The 26333-nt window shown below is 41.3% G+C and overlaps 2 protein-coding genes across 9 annotated transcripts in view; both read right to left on the bottom strand.

The window, feature by feature from the left end:
• FREM1 (FRAS1 related extracellular matrix 1) overlaps positions 1-13080 on the bottom strand; it is a 102902-nt gene extending 89822 nt beyond the window's left edge. For 7 of the 8 annotated variants that reach the window (XR_005600612.1, XM_039545100.1, XM_039545101.1 and 4 more), the window contains exon 1: positions 12866-12999. Coding sequence is in view for 1 of the 8 variants with exons in the window: in XM_039545102.1 (XP_039401036.1) it covers positions 12866-13069 (204 nt within the window). In the remaining 7 variants the exon portion in view is untranslated. Of the gene's footprint in view, positions 1-12865 lie in introns of all 8 variants that reach the window. The other variant, XM_039545102.1, reaches the window with a different exon arrangement.
• Positions 13081-22706: 9626 nt separating this feature from the next.
• On the bottom strand, positions 22707-23984 carry LOC120407299 (tigger transposable element-derived protein 4-like). Its single transcript, XM_039542808.1, has one exon. The coding sequence runs from the start codon at positions 23982-23984 to the stop codon at positions 22707-22709; it is 1278 nt and encodes a 425-aa protein (XP_039398742.1).
• Positions 23985-26333: the final 2349 nt, after the last annotated feature.

Below are 26333 nucleotides of genomic sequence, written 5' to 3'. Positions count from 1 at the left end.
ACAGTCACTCCCACTAAATCCCTGGACAAAATATACCAGTCACATCACCAGCAGTCACTTCTACTCTCTTGGAGAACAGACTGATGAACAATAGGAAACAGATTTTATACAAACTCCCATCTATCTTTTGAAGTGACTTAAAATCCTCTAAGTGATAAATATAGTATCAGGTCCTTCTACCCCTTCCCCATTTTGTATTCCAACCCCACAAATTCTCCAACCTGGTCAAGTCTGAATAAAACGTGGGTAGGAAGCACCAAGGATATGCCCCTACCCACCTCCATAACCCATACAAAGGTAAGTTTGTATACAAACATGTGACTGGCTGTGGACCTGCCTGGGAACGGAAACAGATTCCAAATATATTTATTTCTTCTCTGCTGTGTCCCATCACCACAATATGGTTCAGCGCCATCTCACCACATAACAGTGAGACCCATGATAACAGCTAATGAGCTGATGAGCCTCCTCCTCATAGTGTACTTCAAACGTTGCATCCAGTGTGCTCTGCAGTGTTTGCCTGTCGAGTCCAATCAGTGGCATGGTAGGTACATTGTCAGTAGTTAACTGGATGGAATCAGACAGCTCAGCTGTGTGTCATAGGCCCTATATAGCTAGCAATTCATGGAACTACTTCTTTAGTTCAAGAGGTGGAGTTCTGTGCTTTCATATTAGGAGGATCCTACTATGATCCTACGCCCACTATTGATGTGACGTTCCAAGTGACTCTGGTATCCAACATATGATAATTGTGACAATTTGGTTGGCAAAGATTTGTTACAGCATTAATTTATAAAGCATGTTGGCATCTTTTTGGATTAAAAAAGGTGTTATAAGAAAAATTACCACATCAAATTCAGACCAAGTGTAAGTACAGCTCCACTAGCTTCCCTAGAATTGTACTCACTCACAGTTAGTCTGGATTTTGACTCCAAGGCGGCGAGTAATTTGCTGAGCTGATTAGAGAACACTTGATTTATGTTGTTGCAAAGTATTTTAAAATAGTCTGCATTTCAACTGTGCTGTATATTAAGAATGACAAGGTCAAGCTTTTATATACTGGCACTGAAAATGGCTTGGCATATGACTCTACCTTTTTTCTATCCTTATGTCCCAATAAGTGCAAGTCAATCAAGTGTCTTCCTTTTCTTAGAAGGGTTTTCTTCACGTTATATCATTAGAGGATTAACAGTTTCATGAAAAATATCTTCAAAACTTTGGCAACAGATTTTACAAATGTGAACTAATGCTTAACTCCAAGAAAGACCAAAACCAAAAGCACATTGCAGTAATGTATTCTGACTTACAGAATATAAAATCCAACCTGAAATATATGCAGTGAAGTTTTATGAATGATCACAGTGAATGAGCAAGTTACTCTGTTAAAACTATGGTTGCAATAGTCTACATTACTAGTTTCCTTTTCACCCATAACAGAGGCAGATAGACACAACTCCTCATACCACCCACCTAGATGACAGCTGAAACAAACATTTCCTTTAAAAGCTCTGGGATGTCTTGAATTATAGGAAGGAAAGTAGGGCAAAGTCCTTTGATTCACACTCAAGTTCCTGATCTGTTTATATGTTGTAAAATACATTTTCTTTTCTCTTCAAGAAAAAAATCCATATAACATTTTATTTAATCATGGGTAGCCAGCTAGCATTGTAGATGGTGTGTTTCACTTCCTGAGTTCCCATCTGCAGTTCCTACACATGGTGTTTCCAAATCAGCATTTCCTAACACATACAAACAAGGGCAACCCAGGACAAAAATAAATCGCCATAATAAGTGCAATAATTCAGGACATGAATAGAAATATATTCTCTCTGTTCATAACTATGTATATTTGTAACATGTTCTGAAGGGAAAAAACCCTCCAAATGTACTTACTTGAAGTTTATTTAAGTAGCTACTTAATCCACCTGGACATCTTTTGGGATTTCAATTTATTTACTAATCTGAATTGTTTCTACCGTACATGGTGCTTTATGGAAAAATAAAAGGAGACAAAGTCTCCACAGCTAAGATATTAAAGCCCAGGAGCCCAGTCATTCAAACCCTTAATGGGATAACTCACCTGAGTAAGGGGCTGCAGGATTAGGCATTAAATTACCCTCCACAGATGGGTAATGGATATTGCTAATAATTTAATCTGGATACCTGATGAAGTTTGGCATGTATCTTGCAATGCCAATTATTAGAGTATATCAGCTGTAATCCTGGTATCCTTAGAATGACACCTCATCCCAGCCTTTAAATGGCAATTAAACATACCTATAGTTGAGACTATTAGGGATCTTCCCTATTGCCATATTCTCTCCTTGCTAGAGGACATTGGCAGTTGGAGGGGTAGGTCAAGGAGTGGAATGAGATAATTCCCTGGCTTCAGTCTTGAGGAGAAACTTCTAGGCTGTAGACAGTAGTCTGCAGAGGGAGTTGAAGAGATAATGCCAGCTCTAGCATGGCCTTTCCTACCGCACTTTGTCCATTCACAAGTGCTGCCATGCTGCAACATTTAGAGCTGTGCAATGACTGCCAAAAGACAGAATGTTTCATTTATGCAAGCCAATGCAGAATAAAAGAGGCACAGCTACTATAGAACTGGGACTGCTTCTCACCTTCTAAACCTTTGCCCAGTTACAGATAAGCTGCCAATTTCTTAAGACACAGAGGGTGTTTAGGTAGTAAGAGCATGACTACTGATATTTGGGTTTGACTAGAACATTAACTATCCCTCCATTAATCATCAGCGAAGTCCAAAGCGCACTACACCAGATGAAGTAGGGAAAAGCTCCAGGCAAAGATAGAATAATGTCAGAAATTATTTCTGCAGGAGACGAAAAACTTTGGAAGGCCCTCGCTTTAAGATTCAGTCGATATCTCGAAGAAGGAAAAATACCATCCAGCTGGAAGGAGTCAAATTACCCCTTCTTGTACAGCAAGATGGATCGAGAAAATCTTAAGAACTATCGCCCTATATGCCTGCTCTCTCATATCTATAAACTCTTTACAAAGGTGATAACGAACCAACTCTCACAGAGTCTGGATGAACAACAGCCAAGAGAGCAGGCAGGGTTTCAAAGAAATTTCAGCATGATCCACCATATATTTACCTTTAGCCAACTCCTAGAAAGAGCAAAGGAATACAAACTCCCACTGTGCATTGCTTTCGTCAACTATGAAAAGGCCTTCGATCGCATCAAGTTCAATGCAATATTAAAGGCGCTCGCAGAGCAGGGCATTAACACGCAGTACATCAGTTTTTTGAAGGAAGCGAATAGTGGATGTACAACAGACATTACTCTCCTCGAAACTCCCCTCCTCATCCCAATCGAGAAAGGTGTAAAGCAAGGAGATATGATTTCACTGAAACTATTTACTGCCTGCCTTGAAATGGTTATGAACAAGATCAATTGGATGAGTGGTGTCAACATAAACGGAGAACGATTATCTCATCTCAGATTCACGGCTGACATCGTACTAATTGCCAAAAGCACCAACCAACTGCAGAGCATGCTACGAAGACTCGACAAGAAAAGCAGTCAGGTCAGTCTGAAAATGAACCATTGCAAAAAAATATATATGCGATCAGACGTCTTATGAAAAGCCTAAATAATGGTAACAGGAGAAGAAATTGAAGAAGTAGAACAGTACATATATTTGGGCCAAGAAGTTAATATGCACCAAGACATGAACAGAGAACTCTCACGAAGGATTCGGGCAGGATAGTGTGCATTTAATTCCATCAAGGACATCCTCAAAGGAAAAATCAACAAGACCACACGTACAAATATCTTCAATTCAACAGTGCTGCCAGCCATGCTGTATGGCAGTGAAATGTGGGCAATGACGAAGAGAGAAGAACAGCGGTTGTCGGTAGCTGAAAGGGTAATGGAACAAGCTATGTTGGGAATTTCCCTTCTGGATCGTATCCCAAATGAAATGATTAGAGAACGCAGCGGTGTGAAAGATATTGTCATGGAAAGCAGATATAATAAGATATGATGGGTGGCACATAGCACGGTTCACGGACAATAGGTGGACCACAATCATTATTGAGTGGTGCCCGCGAGAACAGAAAAGACCACCTGGTCGGCCTCCAAGAAGATAGGAAGATGACATTGTTAAACATTTTGGATGAACGTGGAGAAGAAAGGCAAGAATGCGAGAAGAATGGCAGACATGTTGTGATTGGCACAGTCTTAATGACAGCTGAAGACAGATCGATCCAGGTGATCCAGGTGATTAACTATCCTGTAGCACTTTATCAATGACTGCAAGGGTTTACATCTGACCCAACTGATGGCATCTCCAGTAACTCAGGGCTCCCCAACACCGAACAGGGTAATTGGTTCACACTGAAAACTTTTCTTTTAATCCACAGAGAAGATAGAATGAGATACAGGGATGAATTGATAGATGTGTCCCCTGAAGTATTATTAACAGAACCCAACACTATTTAGCTTGCAAGACATGATGGAATCAGAGCCTAGGCAGTGTGACTGCACTATGAGAATTAGTTAAAAACGGATATTGTTTGGAAACGTTATTGTTTACTTTATGTGCTGCCTGTGTGCCTGCAAAAGTGGAAAGTCCTACCGTATCTCCAGATAAGAAGCATTTCCAGAGTCTGGGTCATAATGCTGCTTTCACCCACATCATACTTACGTGTATTTCTTAACTCTGACTGAGAGTGAGCTGATCTATTTTCTGTGCTCTTGGACACTGTTCCATAAATTCAGGGCAATGGCACAGGTAAATCTGCCAGAAGCTGGGAATGGGCAACAGGGCATGGATCACTTGCTGGTTATCTGTTCTGTTCATTCCCTCTGAAGCACCAGGCATTGGCCACTGTCAGATGACAGGATACTGGGCTAGATGGACTTTTGGTCTGACCCAGTATGGCCATTCTTATGTGTTCTCATGCAGAATTAGTTGCCCTGTGTCAAATATAAGAGGTGTGTGTGTGTGCAGGAAGAGGGCTAATCAGAATTAGGCAGTTTTTGCCCATTACACCTGGAAAATATGAGTGAAGAACTTGGCTTTTTTATGGGCGGGTGAGGGGCAGAGTGTGTGGAGAAGTATGGGATAGGAGGCTTCTTCTCTTTGAAATGCTGGATGATGTTATCACTGTCTGTCATGGGCTTCTTTTAACCAACTGTGCCTGCAGGTGTAACACTGACAGACCCCAGTTGTCGGTGATTGGGATTGAACCGGGGGAGCTTAGTGCATGAGCCTCTACCACGTGAGCTAAAAGCCAACTGGCTGTTAGCTAAGGCTGTAGAGCAGACTCATTTTATCTCTCTCTCTAGATGGTCTCAGTGCCACTAGATGCGACACAGCACCATACCCAGAAGGTGTGTGGGTTACACAGGCACTGCTCTTATATCAGTGCACACATACACTCCCAATGTTCCTGCCATTGTCTCCCTTTTGTTCATTACAATGCTGTCTCTTTAAGTCTTTAAGAGCAGTAACTTCGTTTTTTTCAGACACTTACGCTGTGACTGCAAAATGAAAGGACATAAAAGGATCCTTTTCCATTATACAAAAGCATGAAAATGAAAGATATCAACGTGAGAGCCTTGAGCTTGATGTTCTCTGTTCAGAATACGGCCAATTTTAAATCTGGGAATTATTACTGCAAGTCATTTGAGCAATCAGTGCATAAAATCATCATAAAAGCAGGATGCCTTGTCTCTAATCAACAGGAGCCCAAACATTATTTTGAAACAGTCTGCTCCTAAAAAATTGTGCCATTCTTAAATGCTACCAGGTGTAGCTTTGCTAGAAATATACATTCCAGGCACTACAAAAGTGTATCTGAAATATCATAGTATCCTTCCAAACTTGTATGTTATGGAAACTTAATAAGGCTCAATCTTTCCCTCAGATACACCTGTTCAACTCTCACTGAAGACTACAGGAGCTAAGCACCTGTTCTGAGGGAAGAATTTGGCCCAAAAATGCCTTAAATCCTGCTGTTTGATTGTGGATTTAAGACAGTCTTTAAAAAACCAATATGCAATTTAAAAGAATCTGTAGGAAATATTCCTGCATGATCTTACTTATTTAGGCCTTGTGAATGGTATAGAAAACTTTGTGCATTCTATGGGCCTGATTCTAATCACAATTAATCTGATGTAAATCAGGACAAACTACATTGACTTCAGTGGATTTATACTGGTATAAAACCCATCATAAGTAACATCAGAAATCGGCCCAATGGCTCCCAATTACAGTACAAAATACCCTACAAAAGAACTTTAATTGCCGAAGACTGAAATCAGTGGGTGTTGAATCAGGCCATTAGATCTGCCCTGTTGGATCAGGCCACAAAATCTCTGGGTGCCTGGGAGTTTTCACTTAGCAATTGTATTTTTTAAAGGGAGAGGAAGAGTGGGTAGAGGGTAAAAGTAGGCTTGGTTTATTTGTAATGAACAATATTAAGAAAGAAAGTAGAAAAAACCACATTGGAAAAAACAAAGAAATTTAAAAAACAAAATAAGTCCTAAAATTCCTTTAGGAAAGAAAAAGATTATTACACTAGTTAAAACTTAGCCAGGGGCAAAGGCAGGGACTCTGAGCTTCTAAATTATGTAGCTGTCACCTTAGACCATGCAATTAACACAAGCTCGGTTCTGGCCAGTTGTTGTTTAATGTTCTAGTCCCATTCACCACAAAACACAGATTAGAGGCCATACAGAAACCAGATACTTAGCATAGTTTTTTCACTGCATTTTGTGATGCTAGAGAACAATACCCCTCTTTTTTCCCCCTTTTCAAATAGCCCTTATCTGTGTATGTAACTCCTGCATGTTACTTGACATAGCTAAAAATCAAAGGACAATAAGTATTTCAGTGCATGGGGCTTTAATTATTATTTCATAGCAATCTTCTTTCTCAATCAGCGAAAACAGCCCTAAGACAGAAAACTGTATCCAATATATCCTTGTATATCCCTCCATTGCCACTCTGACCTAGATCACAGAACCTAGAGCTGGAAACGACCTGCCCTTTTTGCACGACAGCTTATCAGTACAAGGCTGGGTTATGATAACAAACAGGCAACACCAAAAATGCCAATGATTCCCTGTTTCATCCACACTTAACTTGTTTTATGTTTGTTAAATTACTCAATTTACTGAATATCATACCCTGACACAACACCATGAAAATGTCTCCTGAAAAAAAATTGTGCATCACCCAGGCAAAGCTACACTATTTGAGGATAAAACTGAATTTGCTTTCCATAATAGCTCGGTTCTGGGCCTCTCCCATGGCATATTGCCAATTATACTCTACTGTACTTATTTGGATTTGTTTGTTTTATAATGTGTAGTCCTAGGGGGAGGCAAACCCATTTCAATTCAAGTCTCTCTCACACTCTTCATGTGTTTAATGAAGTTAGAAGTACAGCGGCTGCCCTTAAAAACTTGCCATTTTCCCTAAGATAAACACAGATATGGTTGCTTCATTGTTTGTGGAATTCCCTGATCCTAGCAGTGACTGAGGACATCCAACTACAAATAATAATTGCTTTTCTAAAGCAACAGGAACTTTGTCAAGGATCTCCACTGTGGAGTGTTTAAAAATGTATCCTGAGTTTATTTTTTATTGGGAAATTGTCAGACAGCATTAATTCTCAAGTCACTAATTTTCAGACTTGATTGTTCTCAGTATAATACCACAACTGTTTTGTAGTCAGCAATAGGTCGCACAAGCCTAAGACATTAGACTGTTCAAGAGAAGGAACGTTGGTCTGAACACTAAAGTTATACATAGCATCATAGGCTCTTTAAAGTTCTCCCAGGGCAGCCACCAGATAGCAATGGGGACAACTTGGACTTATCGTATTTGAAGCATAGCTGAGCCTTGTATTATTGCACTGTAATGTCAGTCATAAGCACACGAGCTTAAATCCCATTTTTGAACTCAAACCCACAACCTGCTGGGTCTGGGGTGATAGCTCTACCAAGAAAGCAGCATTGTCAATACTGGAGAGTATATATATAACTGAAGAACAGAATGCAGCATGGAGGGGGGTGGGGGAGAGAGTGATAGAAAAGGAGGGCATGGGGAAATAGTGAAAGGAAAGAGGAAGGGATCACAGAATTTGAAAGAGAGGCTGTATTTTCCAGTACGTATCTCAATGTCCTTTGTTGAAGCCTAATGGCTGGTCTAAATGGGGAATTCACGGGGAAGGATTTGGAAAATAGTTAATGTGTGAATTTAAAGCTCAATCGCTATTCCACAAGTGTATGGACACTTTTATTCTACACTAAAAGTGCTTAGTCTGCTTCAGAAGTGGATTAACCAAAACCTCTCAAAGCACACCAAGGGCAGATTAAGAACATCCAGACAGGGATCTAACACAGAATAGCTATTTAGCAATAAGTATTCCACTAAGCAATATGCTATTCTGGGCTTTTCCCTGTGTAGACAAGCCCTGAAAGTCCTTTTATTTCTACCACTATAACAATGAGAGATTCCAAGGACTGGATGGGACTCTTCCTCAGAGAGCAGTGCTCCATTCTTCATCATCAAATAGAGCTCCTGGAACTTTGTAAAAGGTAGACATAGAAAAAAATGTTCTCTAAATCAGGAACAGATACTTTAAACTTATCTAAACAACCCACTTTAAGCCCTCTTAAAAAAAAAAAAACCAACCCACAGCATCCCATACAGTCAACAGTGCATTGTTAAAAGGGCATTATGATTAAGTAGGTCATAGTTTCTGACTGAGACTAACAAGCTTGTTACACCCATTGCTGCCTCCTCTCAAAACTGTGTCTTCCACACAGCTCCTTTTAGTGCATTATTTCTCTTTAAAGTGTTACATCATATTTGTTCACTGCTAGAGAGTTTTAAAACTTAGACATAGAGGTTGCATTGTTAAAAAGAGAATTATCCCAAAGATAATTGGAGAGACCAACAATTAAAATCAGCTCTTGTGTTTTAATGCATTTGACTCCTACAGTTAATTTCTAACTGCTGGATTCCACTGCATGGATACTGTAAATATTTTCCACGAGAAGGTAACTGGGAGGGTTCTGTCCTCTTTTCATTTAACCCCACAGAAACAGCTTACCCACAAGAAGCTGGGAATGTAAAGACGAATCCGTTTCACTGGGTCTCTTTTCTTACACAGGTTCCCTGGATGGTTTTTCAGAATCATTACACATATAGAAAGCAACATTCTCTGAACATTCATACCCCCATGTTACATATATTCATTAGGAATCAAGGGCCCCTTAATGTGAATATCATACACAGATATATAGCTTTATCTTCTTTACAGCTGTCTGAAGGAAACTATATATTCCAGCTTCCGGTAGAATTTGATTGGTGTCACCGGTAAAATATTACTTTCCCCATTATTCTCCCTTCATCCTTTTTAATCTGTGTGGAATTATGCACTGACTGAATTCCTCTGCCCTCAAATGGGAGCATAATGTTATTGTGGAAGGTCATTTGTAGGGATGGACAAATCAGTTTGGGAGAAATAGGAATCTTTCCAAATCTTTGCCCATTTCCTGATCACCCACCAAACTTTTTGGAAAGTTTGAAACTCAGTTAAAACCTCCCCCTAACTACTCTCTCCCCAACTATATCTTGTATGTAATTATAGGTCCTCTTGTAAGAGGTGAAAGAGTAACCTGGGGGAAAATGGGGTATTCTGGGTCCCATCATCAGAGAGTGGGCCATGCTTCACTTTTGGTGACAAAAGCAAGTAGCCCCTCCACTGGTATTGCTGGTATCCCTGTTTTAGAACTAAGTGACAGTCTGGAACTTCCTTTCAACATGCTAAAGGATTATGAAATCCTGGAGCATGTGTGATCCCTCACTTCCTTTTGTGTTAAGATGGCAATTCTTATGACGAGGGAGGGATATTGGGCACTCTGGGTTTTTACAATCATGCTATGTGCCTACTGTGTGACCTTCAAGCAAGTAATTCTGATATGACAGACTAAATAATTGTTTGAAATAATGCATTCACTTCTGTAGGTCAATCAGAATTTGCAATTATTAACAACAATACTATGCATGTATACATCATCTTTCATTTGAGAACCTCAGATTGCTTGCAAAGAAACTTAAAGTGTTGTTATTCCTACTCCATGGGTGGGAGAAAATGAAGCACAGATCAGTTACTTGCTTGAAGGTCACACAGTAAGTCAGTAGGAAAGTCAGGAATAGAGTCCAGGTCTGCTCACTTCCTGTTCAAACCACTAGACAACACTGCCTCCCTTTATAGGATACTCACTACTGTTAACACGCAAGTGTTCTAAAGCTGATATTTTTTGGAGGTGTCTCTCATCAGAATTATTCCAGGCTGGTAAATGTGGTAATTTGGGGGAAAAAAAGGGTAATGCATCAGTCTTTAGCAATGTATCTATCTTTTATATACTGTATATAAATAAATTTCTTCACTGTTCAAGATGTTTGCATAGTGCATCTCCACTATGCCAACTTCATGTATTCACACAATGGCTCTAGGCAGCTGGAGAATACTATTATATGAAAATCAGATGGAACACAGCTGCAGTTTATTTTCACAGCCAGCTTTTAGAGCCATTTGAAATGCTGCTGCAGGCATCACAATAATGGCAGCTATAGACAAAATAAAACATTTTATTACGCCTAGTCTGGTTTTTCACCAAGGTGCATAAAAGGCAGACGAATTGTTCATGAGAGCTCATGTTACAAATTGTGAAGGAGCTGCTATCCAGTTCTACACAGACCACCTACCTACAATAACTGGTTCCACAGACAACCGTATATAGGAGAGGTTATCCTTGTGCAAATTAGGCTACTGCAGAATCACTGATCATGGTAAATAGAGCTGAGTGAATAATTCTCAGTGAACAATTTAACTTCTCTTTCTGCTCACGGGATATCCACAAGCAGAGCACAACTTCTTCTAGTTTATTCATTATTCAACTAATAATGACCATTTGGTCATGACTACTTTAAATGACTATTTTAAATGTATTGCTTAGATGTGATTGGTCAGATCAAATGTTTCTTTTCCCCTCACTGGATGAGCTCACAGCTGGTGTAAATGCTGAAATTCACTTACCGTGAACATGTGTACTATGTGGATCGCTTGAATTGCTGCAGAAAGTGAATACAACATATGAACACAAGTTATTTTTAAATGAATACGCCTCGGTTCATATCCATGGATACTTTTTGCTGCATTATTTGCCTATTTCTGCGTAGAACAGAAATCCCCACAGTAGAAAAAAAGTCTCAAAGCTGAAAGGCCTCAGATATAGGATTAAAATCCAAACCAAATCTCCACAACACTGTATATCATTGGCATATAGTCATTCCATACACTATAGACAGCTAATGGGGATAAAAGTGTGGGGAATTTATTTTCTGGGAAAATTCCCTAAATATCAAGAATATCTCCCTTATTCCAGCAGAAATTCACCCCATACAAGAAAGTAATCGGTTTCTAAGCTACTTGTATCACATTTTATCCTTAAGAGAAGGGTTGCTATTTTTGCATAGGCAGGGGAGGGAAGTAATTAAACAGCTTTACAGTCTTCATGTGGAGATCATGCAGCCACCAACTTCTTCATATAGTTGGTATTAAATCACAGAGCACTCAATTAACTTCTAAACAGGTTTTACTTAAGATCACAGGAAGAATTTAGAGCAGAGGCTTTTGTTCTATGTTTGAGTACTGGGTGAAAACATCCCCATCATAAACTCTTAAAAATGTTAGGGAAGGATCATAATGGAAATGCTGACAGACCCTTAACTACAATGGACATTAGTGGACACTGTTAGAATAAGAGAGAGAAGAAAGAGGACAAGTGAATTTAGACCATGAGCTCTTTCACTACTTAAGCACAGCTGCAGCAGCAGTAGAGCACGGTCAAATGCCAGTGCTTCATATGGACATATTAGGTACATGGTAGCACTGGAGATGCATTTTGCTCATTGCACCTAGAAAATTATGCAGCATTGGCTCAGTTAATAGACTCCCCAGATCATAAATACCAAAACATTTTTTGAATACTCCTTTCAGGATGTACTGTGTAATTAGCAGCAGCAGCTTGGCTTATTAATGCATCTCAACACAACACGGAATGAAGTTGAACAAGACACAAGAAAGTTGCATTTTGGAGATTAGTTCTGTATCAACGCAAAGAAAGAGCAGAGCAAAGCACTTCCTTAAAATATTACAAATCAACGTCTGTAGAATTCAAGTCAAGAGAAGATAGCTATATGAATACAAACCAAAAAAAAATGTTAAAAAACTTAACTCACATTTCTACTGCAAGATAAAATATATCCTTAAAATATGCTTTAAAAGCCCACAGTCTCCCAGCTAAAGCAAATATATCTATCTGAAGGGTTTTACTCTGACTTCTATTAATATTAAAAGCATGTTCAGGTTTTGCTACCACATCTCTCTCTCTTTTACTGTGTTTCACTTAAAAGAAAATTCAAAGAAACCTTGCTCAACAACACATTCAAACCTTTAAGTTTTAAGAGGGAGGTAACAAATTATAAAATTATAAAGCTTTATTAATGTACTGGTGGTGGAATAAAGACAGTTTAGAAATACATATCAATTAGTAAAAAAAATGCATTTCAAGATAATATGATTCACTTGGAATCTTTCGCTTCTAATCTTTAAAGGTAGTGGTAAACTTAATGCCTCTTTTCCATCTTAAATTAGAATGAATCTTTCATCCTGAATACTGTAAATATTGTCTGTATGCCTTGTTGCAACATTCAGTAAAGGCACTAACTAATACTACAAGCATAAACGCTACAGCATTCAATTCATACAACAATATATTCAATAGGAGAGGGAGGACACAGAGACGGTACTTACAGGTAGCAATATTCCTTCAGGAGCTTGAAGACAAGAGGATACTGGTATAAGAGGGATAATGAAAGTCACTGACCCAGTAATCTCTGATTTAAAGGGCTTGCAGAAAGAGAGAGAGAGAAATCCTATGAGGGGGCGAGAGAGAGCTGAAATTCCAGTCTTTCTGGTCAGCTTGGTTTTAGTTTTCTTTGTACTAAAAATCCACATTAAAAAGTCTCTTTGCCATAGTTGCTTGCCAAGCTGCTGCTGACTTGAAAACTTCCAGAGTACAAAAGCTTCGGGGCTTCCTATGATAAGGACATTCTAAAGATGCCTTCAAATGTTTACACTCAGAAATGTTTCTCTGGCAATGAGCCCCAGATCTTTCTCTTCTGCTAGTTGAGTCTGCTGGAACGAAAAACTGGCTGCTCATTTCCCTCCCCCCACCTCCGGTTCTGTTACACTATTTTGTTTTTCCACTATCAGTTATGTGCTAAAGCTTGATAGCAAATGGCTGTGCTAGAAATCTCTCCACCCTAACCCCTTATTCACTACTAAAAGAAAAATAAAAAGTCTTTATTCAAATACAGATTAGAACATAGCCTCCATAAAAGGATAACCAGGCAGCTCTTGAGCTCATGTCAGGATGGCCAGTAAAATTAAAATCAAATACATTATTATTGTAATGTGTTTAGATTACTACAAAATAGATTCTTTCCACCAGTTGAAATATTTCAACTGGCAGAGAGTGAAATTCATATTTCAGTCCAAATATTAAAATTAAAACATGTTTGTTGCAAATATTCTTCCAAATTACAAGAAAATAAAGATCAGTAATGAGTTCAGATTCTCCCCCCTCCACCCCCATCTGAAACTACAGGAAATGGAAGGAGGATTCACTGGGCCAAAGGTGTTGAGGTGCTTCATGCCTGAAGGGACTGGGATCGATGTTTCCTTAGCCTTTCGTCTCTCGGCTCCCATCCAAGTCAGAAAAAAAGTAAAAGTTCTTGCCATGTGATGGCTTTTTGGTGCCCCACGACAAATGAGTTTAGTGCTCTAACTCCTGTTTCCAATGGATGAGGGTCCATGTTACAAAGCCACCACCATCACAGTTAGCATTAACTGACACTGTGTTGTCAGCCTCAGCAGAGAGGCCAACCATAAAAGAGCATGAAGACTGAAATACTCTCTCAGTTCACAGTGCAGGGTGTTCCTCTAAACCAGAGCAGAAATCCAGTAGAAGAGCAATATGGGAAGCTTGCATTGCCTCTGCTACACCCGTGCTTTGGATAAACAGAAGACTTATGGCTCCAGGATTCACAGTAAACAAGCTCAGGGTCAAATTCATCTCTACTGTAACCCCACTAACTACCATGTATTTGCTCCCCATTTCCTCCATGGTGAATTTAGCCCCCATGTAAGAAGCACATTAAATACACACGAACAAAAGTGATCAACATACTCTAAACATTAAAACCCTAAAAATATTGTGAAAGAAAAGCTTCTGCAGATGTTCTTGTTGCTCAAGAGGCACAACCAGAGGCAGATGAAGAAAACAGTGTTAAAAAATAAAAGGGACCGGAAAAGCCCTGCCAAGTGGATTGTAATATGATAAACAATTTGAGCAAAAATTGTTTTAGGAAAAATACTAGGCAACAAGTTTTTAAATTTCAGACTTCACTCTTGTGTCCTAGTGGGAAAATGCCCTGGTTTTCAGAACTGTACAAACCTTCAGATTTTATCACTTTGCAGTAAAATTTGGAATGAATATATTTCTCTTATGAGTCACATAAATGGTTTCAGTTAATTTGCTTCAGCTGCTGAAATGTCTGCTCACTAATATTTTACTTCTAATTCATGGTGATGGATGGTCTCTCTGCTTTGCACAATGCCCATGTCTGTGGTCTGGTTAGTATCCGCAGAACTGCGATACATGTATGCTGACTAAAAGTGCAAGTTTCCTAACAAATATGGTTTTAAGGAGTAACATTATCATCTCTGGCCAAAGTCACCTCTAGCATAAGTGGAGGCAATCCCTTTCAAGTCAATGTAGATTTCCTGTGTACACCAGATGTGAATTTGGGGTCTTGCACTTTACTGTAGTCTGTGAGGTTTTGAATCCCTTTTATTTACAAATGCCAGAACATTGGGGGGAAATGTACATCCTGTAGATATACATGTATACACATAGACTATTTTCATTTCAATATTTGCCTAAATCGTAAAGGGAATGGGCTGTATCAGTTTAGATGAAGGAAGACCTACTCCGCTACTTATATACCATGTATCTTTCTCATTAATAATTAGCTACAACATGGCTTAGAATGCTGGTGTGAATGTGAACAGTCAGCATGTTTTCCAGACTCTTTCTTTAAACAGGATGATAATAATAATGATCAGTTGTTTTCACCCCCAACTTTTATTTGTAAAAAGAAAAAAATGCACCTGATGCACAATAAAGAAAAAAAATGTTTTGTGTCTGAGTTTCAATTCCAAGTGTTAAACAATGGCCTAAGCAAGTGTAAGGTGAAGTGTCAAACAATACACTAATTTTCACATTCTATTAAAGGAGAGATGCTGTTCTTTAATGACAAAATCCACACAACCCGAGAAGCTGGGCTGTGGGCGGCAAGTTCTGCAGAAAAGAAAAGATCCTCTCCCTTGGCTAAAAGTGGCATCAAAGCTGCTCTGTGACTGTCACTACAAGTGTATGTTAAGTCTATGCAGTGCCAACAGGGTGAGTGGGAAGTGGGAGAAGACTAGATGATCCACAGCTAAATTAGATCTGCCCTAACCCACACTTTCTCCATCCCTTCAGCAATGAAGTTCAACTATGCAGACTAAGAGACTGATCCAGCTCCCATTGAAGTCAAGTGCAAAACTCCTAGGGACTTCAGAAGTGCAGGATCAAACTAAGTAGGGAGCTGCAGAAGGTGGGCATGCTGGCAGAGTGCCTGATGTGGCAAGTTGCTGAGTGCCCTCAGTTCTGACAGACTTCCATGAAGTCACACAGCACCCTGCAACGTTAGGCCCAGGCATTTCTGAAACCTGACAGGACTTTGATGAGAGTTAATGCCAAAGAGAACAGGTCCCCTTAACAATGAAACAAGGCGAGAATGTGCTACTGCATCATAGTACCAGAAACAGGAGCAGCTTCACTGAAGCACTGTGTCCTGTCTCCCAAGTGGGAAGGGGTGGCAGGTTTGTAGAAATTTTCGTGGTGCCCAGAACCCGCCCACCCAAACTCCGCCCCCACCTGCCTAAGGCTCTGGGAGGGAGTTTGGGTGCAGGGAGGAGTTCTGGGGTGCAGGCTCTGGAATGGGGCAAGGGGTGGGGGTGCAGGAGGGGGTGAGAGGTGCAGGCTCTGGGATGGAGTTTGGGTGTTGGCTCTGGGCTGGGGCAAGGGTGGGGGTACAGGAGGGGGTGAGAGGTGCAGGCTCTGGGATGGAGTTTGGGTGCTGGTGCAGGCTCTGGGCTGGGGGTGGAGGTGCAGGAGGGGGTGAGGGGTGCCGGCTCTGGGATGGAGTTTGGGTGTAGGCTCTGGGAGGGAGTGCAGAGGGCTGGAGTGCAGGCTCTGGGAGGGAGTTTGGGGGAAGGAGAGGGTGTGTGGGAAGGGGGTGGGGGTGCAGGCTCTGGGATGGAGTTTGGGTGCTGTGTGCAGGCTCTGGGACAGAGTTTGGGCGCAGGCTCTGGGAGGGAGTTTGGGTGTAGGCTCTGGGAGGGAGTGCAGAGGGCTGGAGTGCAGGCTCTGGGAGGGAGTTTGGGGGAAGGAGAGGGTGTGTGGGAAGGGGGTGGGGGTGCAGGCTCTGGGACAGAGTTTGGGTGCTGTGTGCAGGCTCTGGGACAGAGTTTGGGCGCAGGCTCTGGGAGGGAGTTTGGGTGCAGGATCCATGCTGGGGCAGGGGGTGGGTGTGCAGGAGGGGGTAAGGGGTGTAGGCTTTGGGAGGGATTGCAGAGGGCTGGGGTGCAGGCTCTGGGAGGGAGTTTGGGGTCAGGAGAGGGTGTGTGGAAAGGGGGTAAGGGTGCAGGCTCTGGGCTGGGGGGATGTAGGAGGGGGTGAGAGGTGCAGGCTCTGGAAGGAAGTTTGGAGAGTGGAGGGGGTACAGAGGGAGGGGGTGCAGGCTCTGGGAGGGAGTTTGGGGATGGGAGGGGGTGCAAGCTCTGGAGACACTCAGTGCTGGAGAGCAGAATTTACTACACAGATTAGAGGCACATGCTTGATACTTCCCATAAACTTACAAATGCCCAACGGACACCATTTGTATCACTAAGCACATGTCCATACTTAAAATGCTGCCTGCAGCTGCACCACTGTAGTGCTTTAATGAAGCTGCTCTAAACCAATGGGGGAGCTCTCCCCCATCAGCCTAGTTAATCCACCTCCCCGAGAGTTGGTAGCTATGTAGGCGAGAGAAGCTCTCTGACATAGTGCTGACAACACGGGGGCATTAGCTCAGTATAACTATGTGGCTCAAGGGTGAGGATTTTTTTGTTTTTGCAGTGTGACACCTTGGCCAAATTACTGAATCTCTCTGTGATTCAGTTCGCCAGTTGTAAAATGGGGATAATCATTTAATAACTAACCCAAATCTGACTGTTATGCCCTGGAGAGTCATAACCACAGAACCTCTGGAGCTATGTGTGTTAGAGCTGTTGAGTTTTACGCTGAATAATAGAAGAGCTTAACTTCTTCTGAAGCAACAAAAAAAGTATCACAGATATGCGCCACTTGCATTCAAGTACAGTGGTAAAGGTTTCCAAGCTAATGAGTTCCAATCGGTGGTGATCAAGGCAACTGCTGAAGTTTCTTCCTTGATAAGTATCAAAAAACATTCTTTTCAAAGGACTACTGTCATAGAAATCTGACAACATCTTAAAGGATCTCTCAGGTGCCTAACCTTCAGGAGATATTTTCAGCTTCAGTGACAAACAATTGACCTCCTAATTCATGAGCCATGACTTTGCTGTGTTGTCTGAAAGAAGACAAGCATGTCACTGTGACCTAAAGTGAGTTTTAACGAGGGTGCATTTCCATTAGAGTGATAGAAAGGCATGCGTTTATTCTTTAGGGAATGAAGGAAGTTACCTGTGATACAGCTACTGATAATAGCTAATCATCAATGTTAGCAAGCTGATTTTTAACCCCCAATGCAAGTTTCAAACCAGGAGAAGAAGTATTGCTGTGTAAAGCATTTGGGCCAAAATCTGTGCAGGCATACGTCCCTTGATTTCAATGGGAACTTTGTTTTTAATAGGTAAAACTTGATTCTCCTAACACAGGGCAAAGCAAAGGAGGAAGGATGGTCTTCAAGTTATGCACAGTACTGGAGTCAGGAGTTCTTGGTACTAGTGCCAGGTCTTATACAAACTTCTGTGCAAGTTTTTTGCGCAAGTCAGAACCTCTCTGCATCTCAGTTTCCCTATCAAATAGGAACAATGATGTTTACCCACCTACCATGTGTGCTAAAAAACGTAATTCATTGAAGCAATATTCTACCCTCATCACACTTGTACAATCTCATTGACTTCAATGGATTTACACCAATATAATTAAGGACAGAATTTGACCCACTAAAGTCCCTATTCTCCAAATCAGTTGGTAACTTTACAGATACAATAGGTTTCAAAGCTATTCATGTGCTTGATTGCCAAAGTGGGGCCCTATATTTGCAAAATGCTTTGAGATCCTCAGACACAAGAGAGCAAAGTGTTATTGGATCTCAAAATCCCATGAGAAATGCAAAACGATGTAGTTATGTTTACTGAGTAAGAAGCTTTGTTCTTTAAAATAGTTCTTTTGATAAAGAACTGAAGTTGAACTAAAGTGGGGAAACTGAAGCAAGATGTTTTTGTCTTCTTTTACAATAAACAAAAGAAAGGTGTTTTCATTAAACAAGGGTTCTAAAAAACAGTTCTGTTGGTAAAGCTTCACTGTAAAATTAAAAATTATACTTGCAAATAACATCTTACCTATGTTACTAGGAGAGAGAGAACAGTATCTTTTTGCTTTTGCCAATGGACATAGCACAAATATCATTTTGAAATCCTCTTTGCGCATTCCTTTTGTTTATTGTTGACCCTAAAAGAAGGTAGAAATTTTATACTGTCAGACGATTAGGAAATCACCCCATTTCCTATACTTCTAAAGCAGGGCAAACATTGGAAAAAGACCAAAATTACAAATATTCTTTCAAATAAAAATCAAACGCTTGTTCTATTGGTATTCACAAGTGCCATTTTCTATTCGCCATCATTCCAATGAGCAAATATTTGTTCACTAGAAAGTGTTGTAAATACTCATTCACATGAGAAATCACGATGGGAAGATTCACCTAGTCTCCTTGAAAGCTGTGCATCTCTTTTGGAGTCATCTAATTAGGGAGCGTCAAATAAATCATTCACCCAGCTCTACAAAGTCCATAAGGAAAAAACAGGATATATCATCATCTAATTCAAGAATATAAATATCTAGAATTTTGTTACATTACTATGTAGAGAATTTTTGCACGGGAGATTGTCACCATCTTGCTTTTATATCTGATGCAAGTAATATGCGGCTGCTCAAGAGACCAGTGTATCACTGTACCCTCTGATGACATAACAGCACCGTGTTGCAGGCAGCAGCAAAGGAAGGCAGTTGGTTGCAACAGAAGTAAGGGATTTATTTAGTTATTCATAGATTTGAAGGCCAGAAGGGACCGTTGTGATCATCCAGCCTGACCTCCTGTATAACACAGGCCATAGACTGTTCCCCAAATAATTCCTTCTGAACTAGAGCATAACTTCTTTAAAAAAAAAAAAAGCGCACACACCAAATTTTGATTAAAAAAACAACAACAAAACATGCCAGTGATGGAGAAGGCATCATGATATTTGGTAAATTGTTCCTAAGTGTCTGATTGTAGTCCTTGTGCTTACAGACCAGGGGTACCTAACACTATTGGGATGGTGCAACTCCCTTCTGCACAAGTCAGCCGCGTTAGCTGTTATGGTGTGGAAAGGAAAACATGCTTTACAGAACTCTATATTAGCATGGATCCTTCACCTCACCACGAGTGTGGCTGACTAACATTACAGCTCTTTACACTTAACTACAGCAACTTTCATGTGAAAAACCAATAAATAAATAGATGTTTTATTAAGCATAACATTCACTTTGAGAGTCTGGGAGGATTTTACCGAATGGAGGTCGAGTATAGTAGATGGAGGGGGAAAGCACATGGTTTCTATTTTTTGTTAGGAAACAGAGGAATACAATAGAATGATTCCACAAATATGGTCACACGGAACTCATGCCTGCACGGAACTCATCCTTACAGTGAGTGGTGCAGGGTTAAACAAGGACACGGTATTTGCTTCTGCAATTGGTCTGTAATTATGCACCAGGCAACCCTTCACAACTATGCTGTCTCCTAAATCACCAGGAAGAGGGAAGATTGGGTCAATATCAACTTAAGTCAAGGATATGGCCAAGTTTACAATGAATACCTGGTCTCTGGAGGACCCACAATACTGACAGGGGGGCCCCGGCGGGGGGGGGGGGCGGGGCAGGCGCGAGGGGCGGCGGGAGGGGGGGGCGGTTGGGGGCGCATTTGGCTCGCATGAGCGCGGCATGGCTGCGCCCCGCGGACGGAGCCCGCGGCGCGGACGCGCGCGGCGCCGGGTGCCGCGCGGTGCCCGCCTTGCTGCCTGACAGTCATCCGCGGGAGGTCCAGCCGAGCCGCGGGGCGAGCGCCCTGCGGCAGCGCCGCCTGCGGTCGTCCGCCCGCCCCCCGCCGACCTGCCCCAGCCCGGCCGCCGAGCTCAACCGAGCCGCAGGGGCCCCGGGAAAGAAAACACTGTGGGGGCGGGCGACGCGGGGGGGGGGGCTTGTTCTCCTCCCCCCTCTGGGCGGCCCTGACAATACTGTGTATTTTGTTATGTTTTAGATGCTATGAACTTGGATAAGTGACCATTCCTGTTGTTTTTCCAGGACACTAGTCCTCTGGCACAAATGACTTCAGCATTGACTTCTAGTAGCCAAAACTACATGTTTCAGATCTCATTAGAATGACTTCAACTTTGGATTCTCTCTAGAGAATGATCCATTTATTTCAATGTGGCTTCTCGCTCAGTCAAGTAGTAGGAAATTAAGGGTGGCAGAATCAAGCCCTCACTTAGAACTTTAAATCCTTCAGCACTTTCTGTTGTCAGTTTGTTGTTTTAGTACTATAAACATGCACAGCGAGTCACACTATCCGTGACAGTGGCTTTAACTAAGCATGTTGTGGGCTTAGTTATAACTGTTCCCCTGCACAGAAAACCAAATATGTCTCTTTATCCAATGCCAACGGCCATAGTCAGAGTCGATTTATATTTGTTCTTAGAAAATTTCGCTTCCAAGGTTTTACATTTTAATCTTCTAAAAAAATATGTAAGATCAGGAAAAGAAATACAGGAAACAATTACTGGCCAGGTCCTCAGCAGGTGTAAAGCAGTGTGGCTCTCCTGAAGTCAATGGAGTAAATGCCAATTCTTTGCAGCTGAAGATATGGCCTGTGGACTGAAAATATGGATTGCTGTCATCCAGAAATTTATATTATTCATAATTTATCCTCCCACAAGGTTTAAAGAAAAAACACTCTTTGAGGAGATCAATTACAAAGCTCTTCTACTGGAAAACACACTCATACATCAAGAGTCACATTATAAAATAAGTCACTGGTTGTAACAGTGCTACTAATTTGAGGTTAAGAATGGCATGTTGAAGCATCAAGCTTCATTCTAGATCTCCTGGCAAGAGTTCCAGGAAAACATTCCCTTAACAGTAAGCAGATACAAACAAAAAAACCTGCATGTGCAGAATAGTACTAACAGGGATGTCTGAACACATCTTTTTGACAAAGAAGATTTATATAGATTAAGGCAAGTAAATGTTTCTTCACTTTATAAGATGACTTGCTGACTTCAATAAAATGAAATATCTATATCTTGCTGCCAGGCTGTTATTTTTAATCCTCTCTAGAATTCTGAAATTACTAATAAATCTTGGGCTTGTGGAAGTAGAGCAAGAACTGACAGGGATTTGAAGGATATTTCAATGCAAGGAGTCCCTTCTGTGAGCAAGAGTCAGGCTAGCTGTAACCCTAATAACACAAGACTTGTAGAAGAGAGGATTGTGTGAGGCGAGTGGGAAAGAACTGTGTGAGAAGTTGTTGTGACCTTGTGTAGATAAATATGGAATGTAGACTAGAGTCTAAATAGATGTGAAAAATAAGCTATCAGGATGACCCATGTATAAACAAAATGCAGCTTAACATAACAGGCAATGATCAAATGATCTCTCTCCTGCCATCCATCTCCATCCTTCTGTACAAGTTCTCAATCCATGAAAGGACCTTTCTAATAAGCTGTTGCTCATTATTGTATGTAACAAAAGGTATAAATGCTTGCTGTAATTGTTTACCTGTAGAGAGACCTGTTTATCTCTCTCCCTCCATGCAGTTGCTAGAGATAACAAAGTACAGTTGAACCCGGTTATGTTGCCAGCCTAGGGGTTTGCCAAAAAGCGTCGAGATAACCGATGATCGAGATAAACGAAAACCAATATGGCGGCAATATATTAACATGTGCTTGAAATTTCTTTATGTACATATGTGCACCAACTAACAGCAGAGATTTACCAGTATACAATACAAACCACCGTCGATTCTCGATACAAACCTTTATTATATTCTCCAACATTGCAAACACAAAGATCGCTCACAAAATCACAAAAAACGTGCGGGGTGTAGTTCGTTTTTACAAAAAGCTAACCAGTGTCAAAATTAAATTCGTGAGTCATTTCACTCTGACACAGCTCTGAAAAGTATCGTACATGTGGTTACTATGGTTTCTTTACAAAGTCTAAAATGCTTTGTTGCTTTTTGCCTTTAATAGTCTGCTTGAAAACAAATGCTTCAATATTATTTATGCTGTCTAAAACAGTTTCATCTCCTACAAAAGAACCATACCGTCGAATTTTCTGTAGCATTTCTACCACCTCACCAGTTGAGGGAATTGGTTCCAAATCTTCGTCCGCATCTTCTTCATCTTCTTTGTCATTGCCGCATGCAGATGTGCTTGCCTCTGCTGACTGCACACTTGATACAATGTCTTCATCGGTGATCACGCCATCAGTAACGACGTCTTTGTCGATTTCTATGTAATCTCGGAATTCCTGGACAGTGATGGCTAACTCCTGTGCCTCCTCTTCCAAGATAGCATCTGTAAGGCTTGATTTTCCCGCCACTTCCGCGAGTTCTTCTGCGGCTGCACGGCACTGTGCCTGAAACTCATCATCGGAAATATCCTGAATGACGTAGTGCATCCAGCAGTTTGAGATTGTTTCCTTCTTCACGTCATTCCAGGCTGATCTCAGGAAGTTCATTGCATCTAGAAGGGAAGGGGTGTACTGTGCCTTCTTTTCATCATGGAGCAGGTATTGGCGCATCAACATTTTCCTGTAGTACACCTTAAGCACTTGGATTATCCCCTGGTCCATTGGTTGGAGCTTACTCGTTGTGTTAGGTGGGAGGTAAAAGATCTTAATGGCCTTGAGACCAGGAACATCTGGATGAGCTCTACAGTTGTCCACGATCAGTGCCACCTTCCTTTTCTCTGCTTGGAACTTCCTGTCCCACTTTTTCACCCATGCACTGAATAGATCTCCTGTGATCCAGGCGCTTGGCTGGCCATCGTAATCACATTGGAGAACTTTGGTCTGCTTAAAGCATCTGGGATTCTTGGACTTTCCTATAACGTAGAGCGGGAGTTTTTGGCTTCCATCCATGTTAGCAGCAACTAGCACTGTAAGTCGGTCCTTCGACTTTTTTCCACCGTGACAAGCCTCCCCACGAAACGCCATAGTCTTGTCTGGAAGGCATTTCCAAAACACCCCAGTTTCATCAGCATTAAAAATGTTCCGAGTCTCATAGGTATCCAAAATTGTGCGCATTTGAGTCTTCAGCCATGAATCCACTTGTTCCTGTTGAACCGCAGCGCTCTCTCCACAAATTGCTTTGAAGACAATGTTGTGCCTCTTTTTGAAACGATCCAGCCACCCCTGACTTGCTTTAAAGTCAGGGTGTCCTAGCTTTGCAGCAAGGATGTCCGCCTTCTCCATCAGCAAGGGACCATTGACGGGAAGGTTTGTTGCTCGCGATTTGTGAACCATTGAAACAGTGCATCGTCGACATCTTTGTGCTCAGCCACTGTAAGTTTTTTTCTTGCTGGATCAAAGACAGACTTCTCGTACATTTGCTTTATCACGTCGGCCTTCTTTTTCCATCCTGAAATGGTGTTTGCTGGAATGCCATGCTGACGACTAAGGTCTGCCGGTTTTGTTCCTTTTTCTAGCTGCAGTATGATTTCATACTTTTTCTCTATTGACTGATTGTCCAGTTTTCTCTTAACACCTCCAGACATTTTTAGAAGGGAAAAAATAAACAGAATAGCTACAGCATGTTATCCTTCAGACAAGATCAACAAGAGTGAGTGAACTGGCATGGGAGTGAACGACCATACGGACCGTGATCACGTGCTACGTGAACTCAGCACATGCGCAGTGAACCAAGTACGATCATTTTTATTTATATACTAATATATAAGACGCACCCTGGGTGAGGGGTGGCATCGATAACTAACATTTTCAAAAGCCGGCGATTGGTCATGGGGATCGAGATAACGGACGTTAAGTGGCAAATTTGGCCCTCTTTTGTGCTCGAGATATTAGGGTACGGCGACATAAAAGAACCGACATAACCGATGAGAAAATGCTAAGACAAAGAGAGAATGGCGGTTCCACTTCTAAAACGTCGACTTAATACGATTGGCAAGTTAACCGAGGTCGAGATAAATGGGTTCGACTGTATCTGATTTGCTGCACCCAACCAGAGAGTGAGAACTCTGTTTTTCTCTGACAGGCTAGACCCTCAGTTGTACAGAGCTTCACTTGATTTGGCTGAGACGTAAAGTGAGTTTAAAAAAAGCTGTGCGTCCATAGTCCCTAGGGCTGCTGGGGCTATTTTGCTCTGACTTAATTTAGAGCAGCCTTTGGGTTCTGAATTATACCATCTTGTTTAGTGACCCCTGAAGGTTATGCCAGCAGGGAAATCACCAAAACAGTGTGTTACACCCATACCCCTTCTACTGGGGGCTTCTGAGGGGCTGTATGCCAGCTCAGGATTCCCCAGCTGCTTGCTTAGGGCAGTTTCCGAGCCCTAGTGCATTGTGAGAGTGGGGCCAAGGGAGTGTACTACAGGCCAAGAGCTGGCCTCGTGTTGTGTCTATTTTCAACTACCTCATAGAATCAGAATGTCACATGGAAACTCCTCTGCAAAGAAAAAAAGGGGAGTTTGGTTGTTTAATCTTCATGATGTAACTTTAAATCTAAGAGGTGATTGGTACCTGTTCTTGTGCCTCCTCCATATATGAAGACTCTCTTTGGAAGAGAGTCTCCTGCCCCTCCTTCTTGCCTGCTTTTGGCATAAAAGACTGCATGGCTAGAGGAAAAGGGAAAGGGAAAGGCCAAGGCTTTCCTATGCCTGACTGTCCTATCACAGGGCTGTTGACAGCAGACATAACTTTTGGCTGCTCTAACTTATACTGGGAGACTGGTCGAGACCAGCTGCTTCCTAAGGAACAACAACCTTCAACAATATGCCCACACAATCTGTACAGCCAAGCAGCCAGCCAGTTTGCTGCAAGCTGATAGAGCTGTAGGAATTTTACATTATCACTATACATTTAAAAGGAGGGAGGTAGAAGAGTTGTAAAATATGTAGAAAGTACATTTAGGTGAATAAATCACTTCTAAGCCCCAACATTTCCATGCTGTAAAATGTGAGAAATAAAGACAAGGTTCAAAATCATTTTTAAAAAGTTAACTAGGACTTGCACATATATAACACCACTATAGTCCTTGGGATTAACCAAAATGTTAAATTGTAGTCACCCTGACCAATTTACATCTACATGGTATCTTTTTATTTCTCTATTTGTACGCTTTTGGGGGTACAGCTTCAGCTGCTATAAATTGTCATAGCTTCATTAAATGTACTTGAACTGAAATCAATGGAGCTATGACAAATCACACTGTTTGAGAATCTTCCCCACAGTTGTTGGAAATTGTAGGCTCTTTGGGGCAGGAACTATATTTTATTATGGGTTTGTACAACACTTGGCAGACACACAGAGACCTTGATCCTGCTTAAAGCTTCTGAATACTAAAGTTATATTTATGTATTTGCTTTGTTCGTTTTATAAAGGTGTTCCTGCTACCACTAAACATCAAAGCACTGCAAAACCATTTTGAAAGACCAAACAAATAGTTTTGTTTTATTTTCAAAGGACAATGTACACAGATGCAGGAATAGCATCGTAGCATGCAAAAGAAGTGCAGTAAGCTTGCAAATGTTTCTTAGGGATGGACACAAAGTTAGAAGCATAGTACCCAACATACTCACTGCAGACT

This window comes from Mauremys reevesii, linkage group 6 (genome assembly GCF_016161935.1).
Source record: "Mauremys reevesii isolate NIE-2019 linkage group 6, ASM1616193v1, whole genome shotgun sequence".
Classification (NCBI taxonomy): Eukaryota; Metazoa; Chordata; order Testudines; family Geoemydidae; genus Mauremys; species Mauremys reevesii.
Note: the sequence above shows the minus strand (reverse complement) of the source record. Positions and strands in the feature narration are given on the sequence as shown.

What these genes read in the sequence shown, in the direction of transcription:
- LOC120407299 (XM_039542808.1), bottom strand. Translation starts at nt 23,984, where the DNA reads ATGGAGAAGGCGGACATCCTTGCTGCAAAGCTAGGACACCCTGACTTT.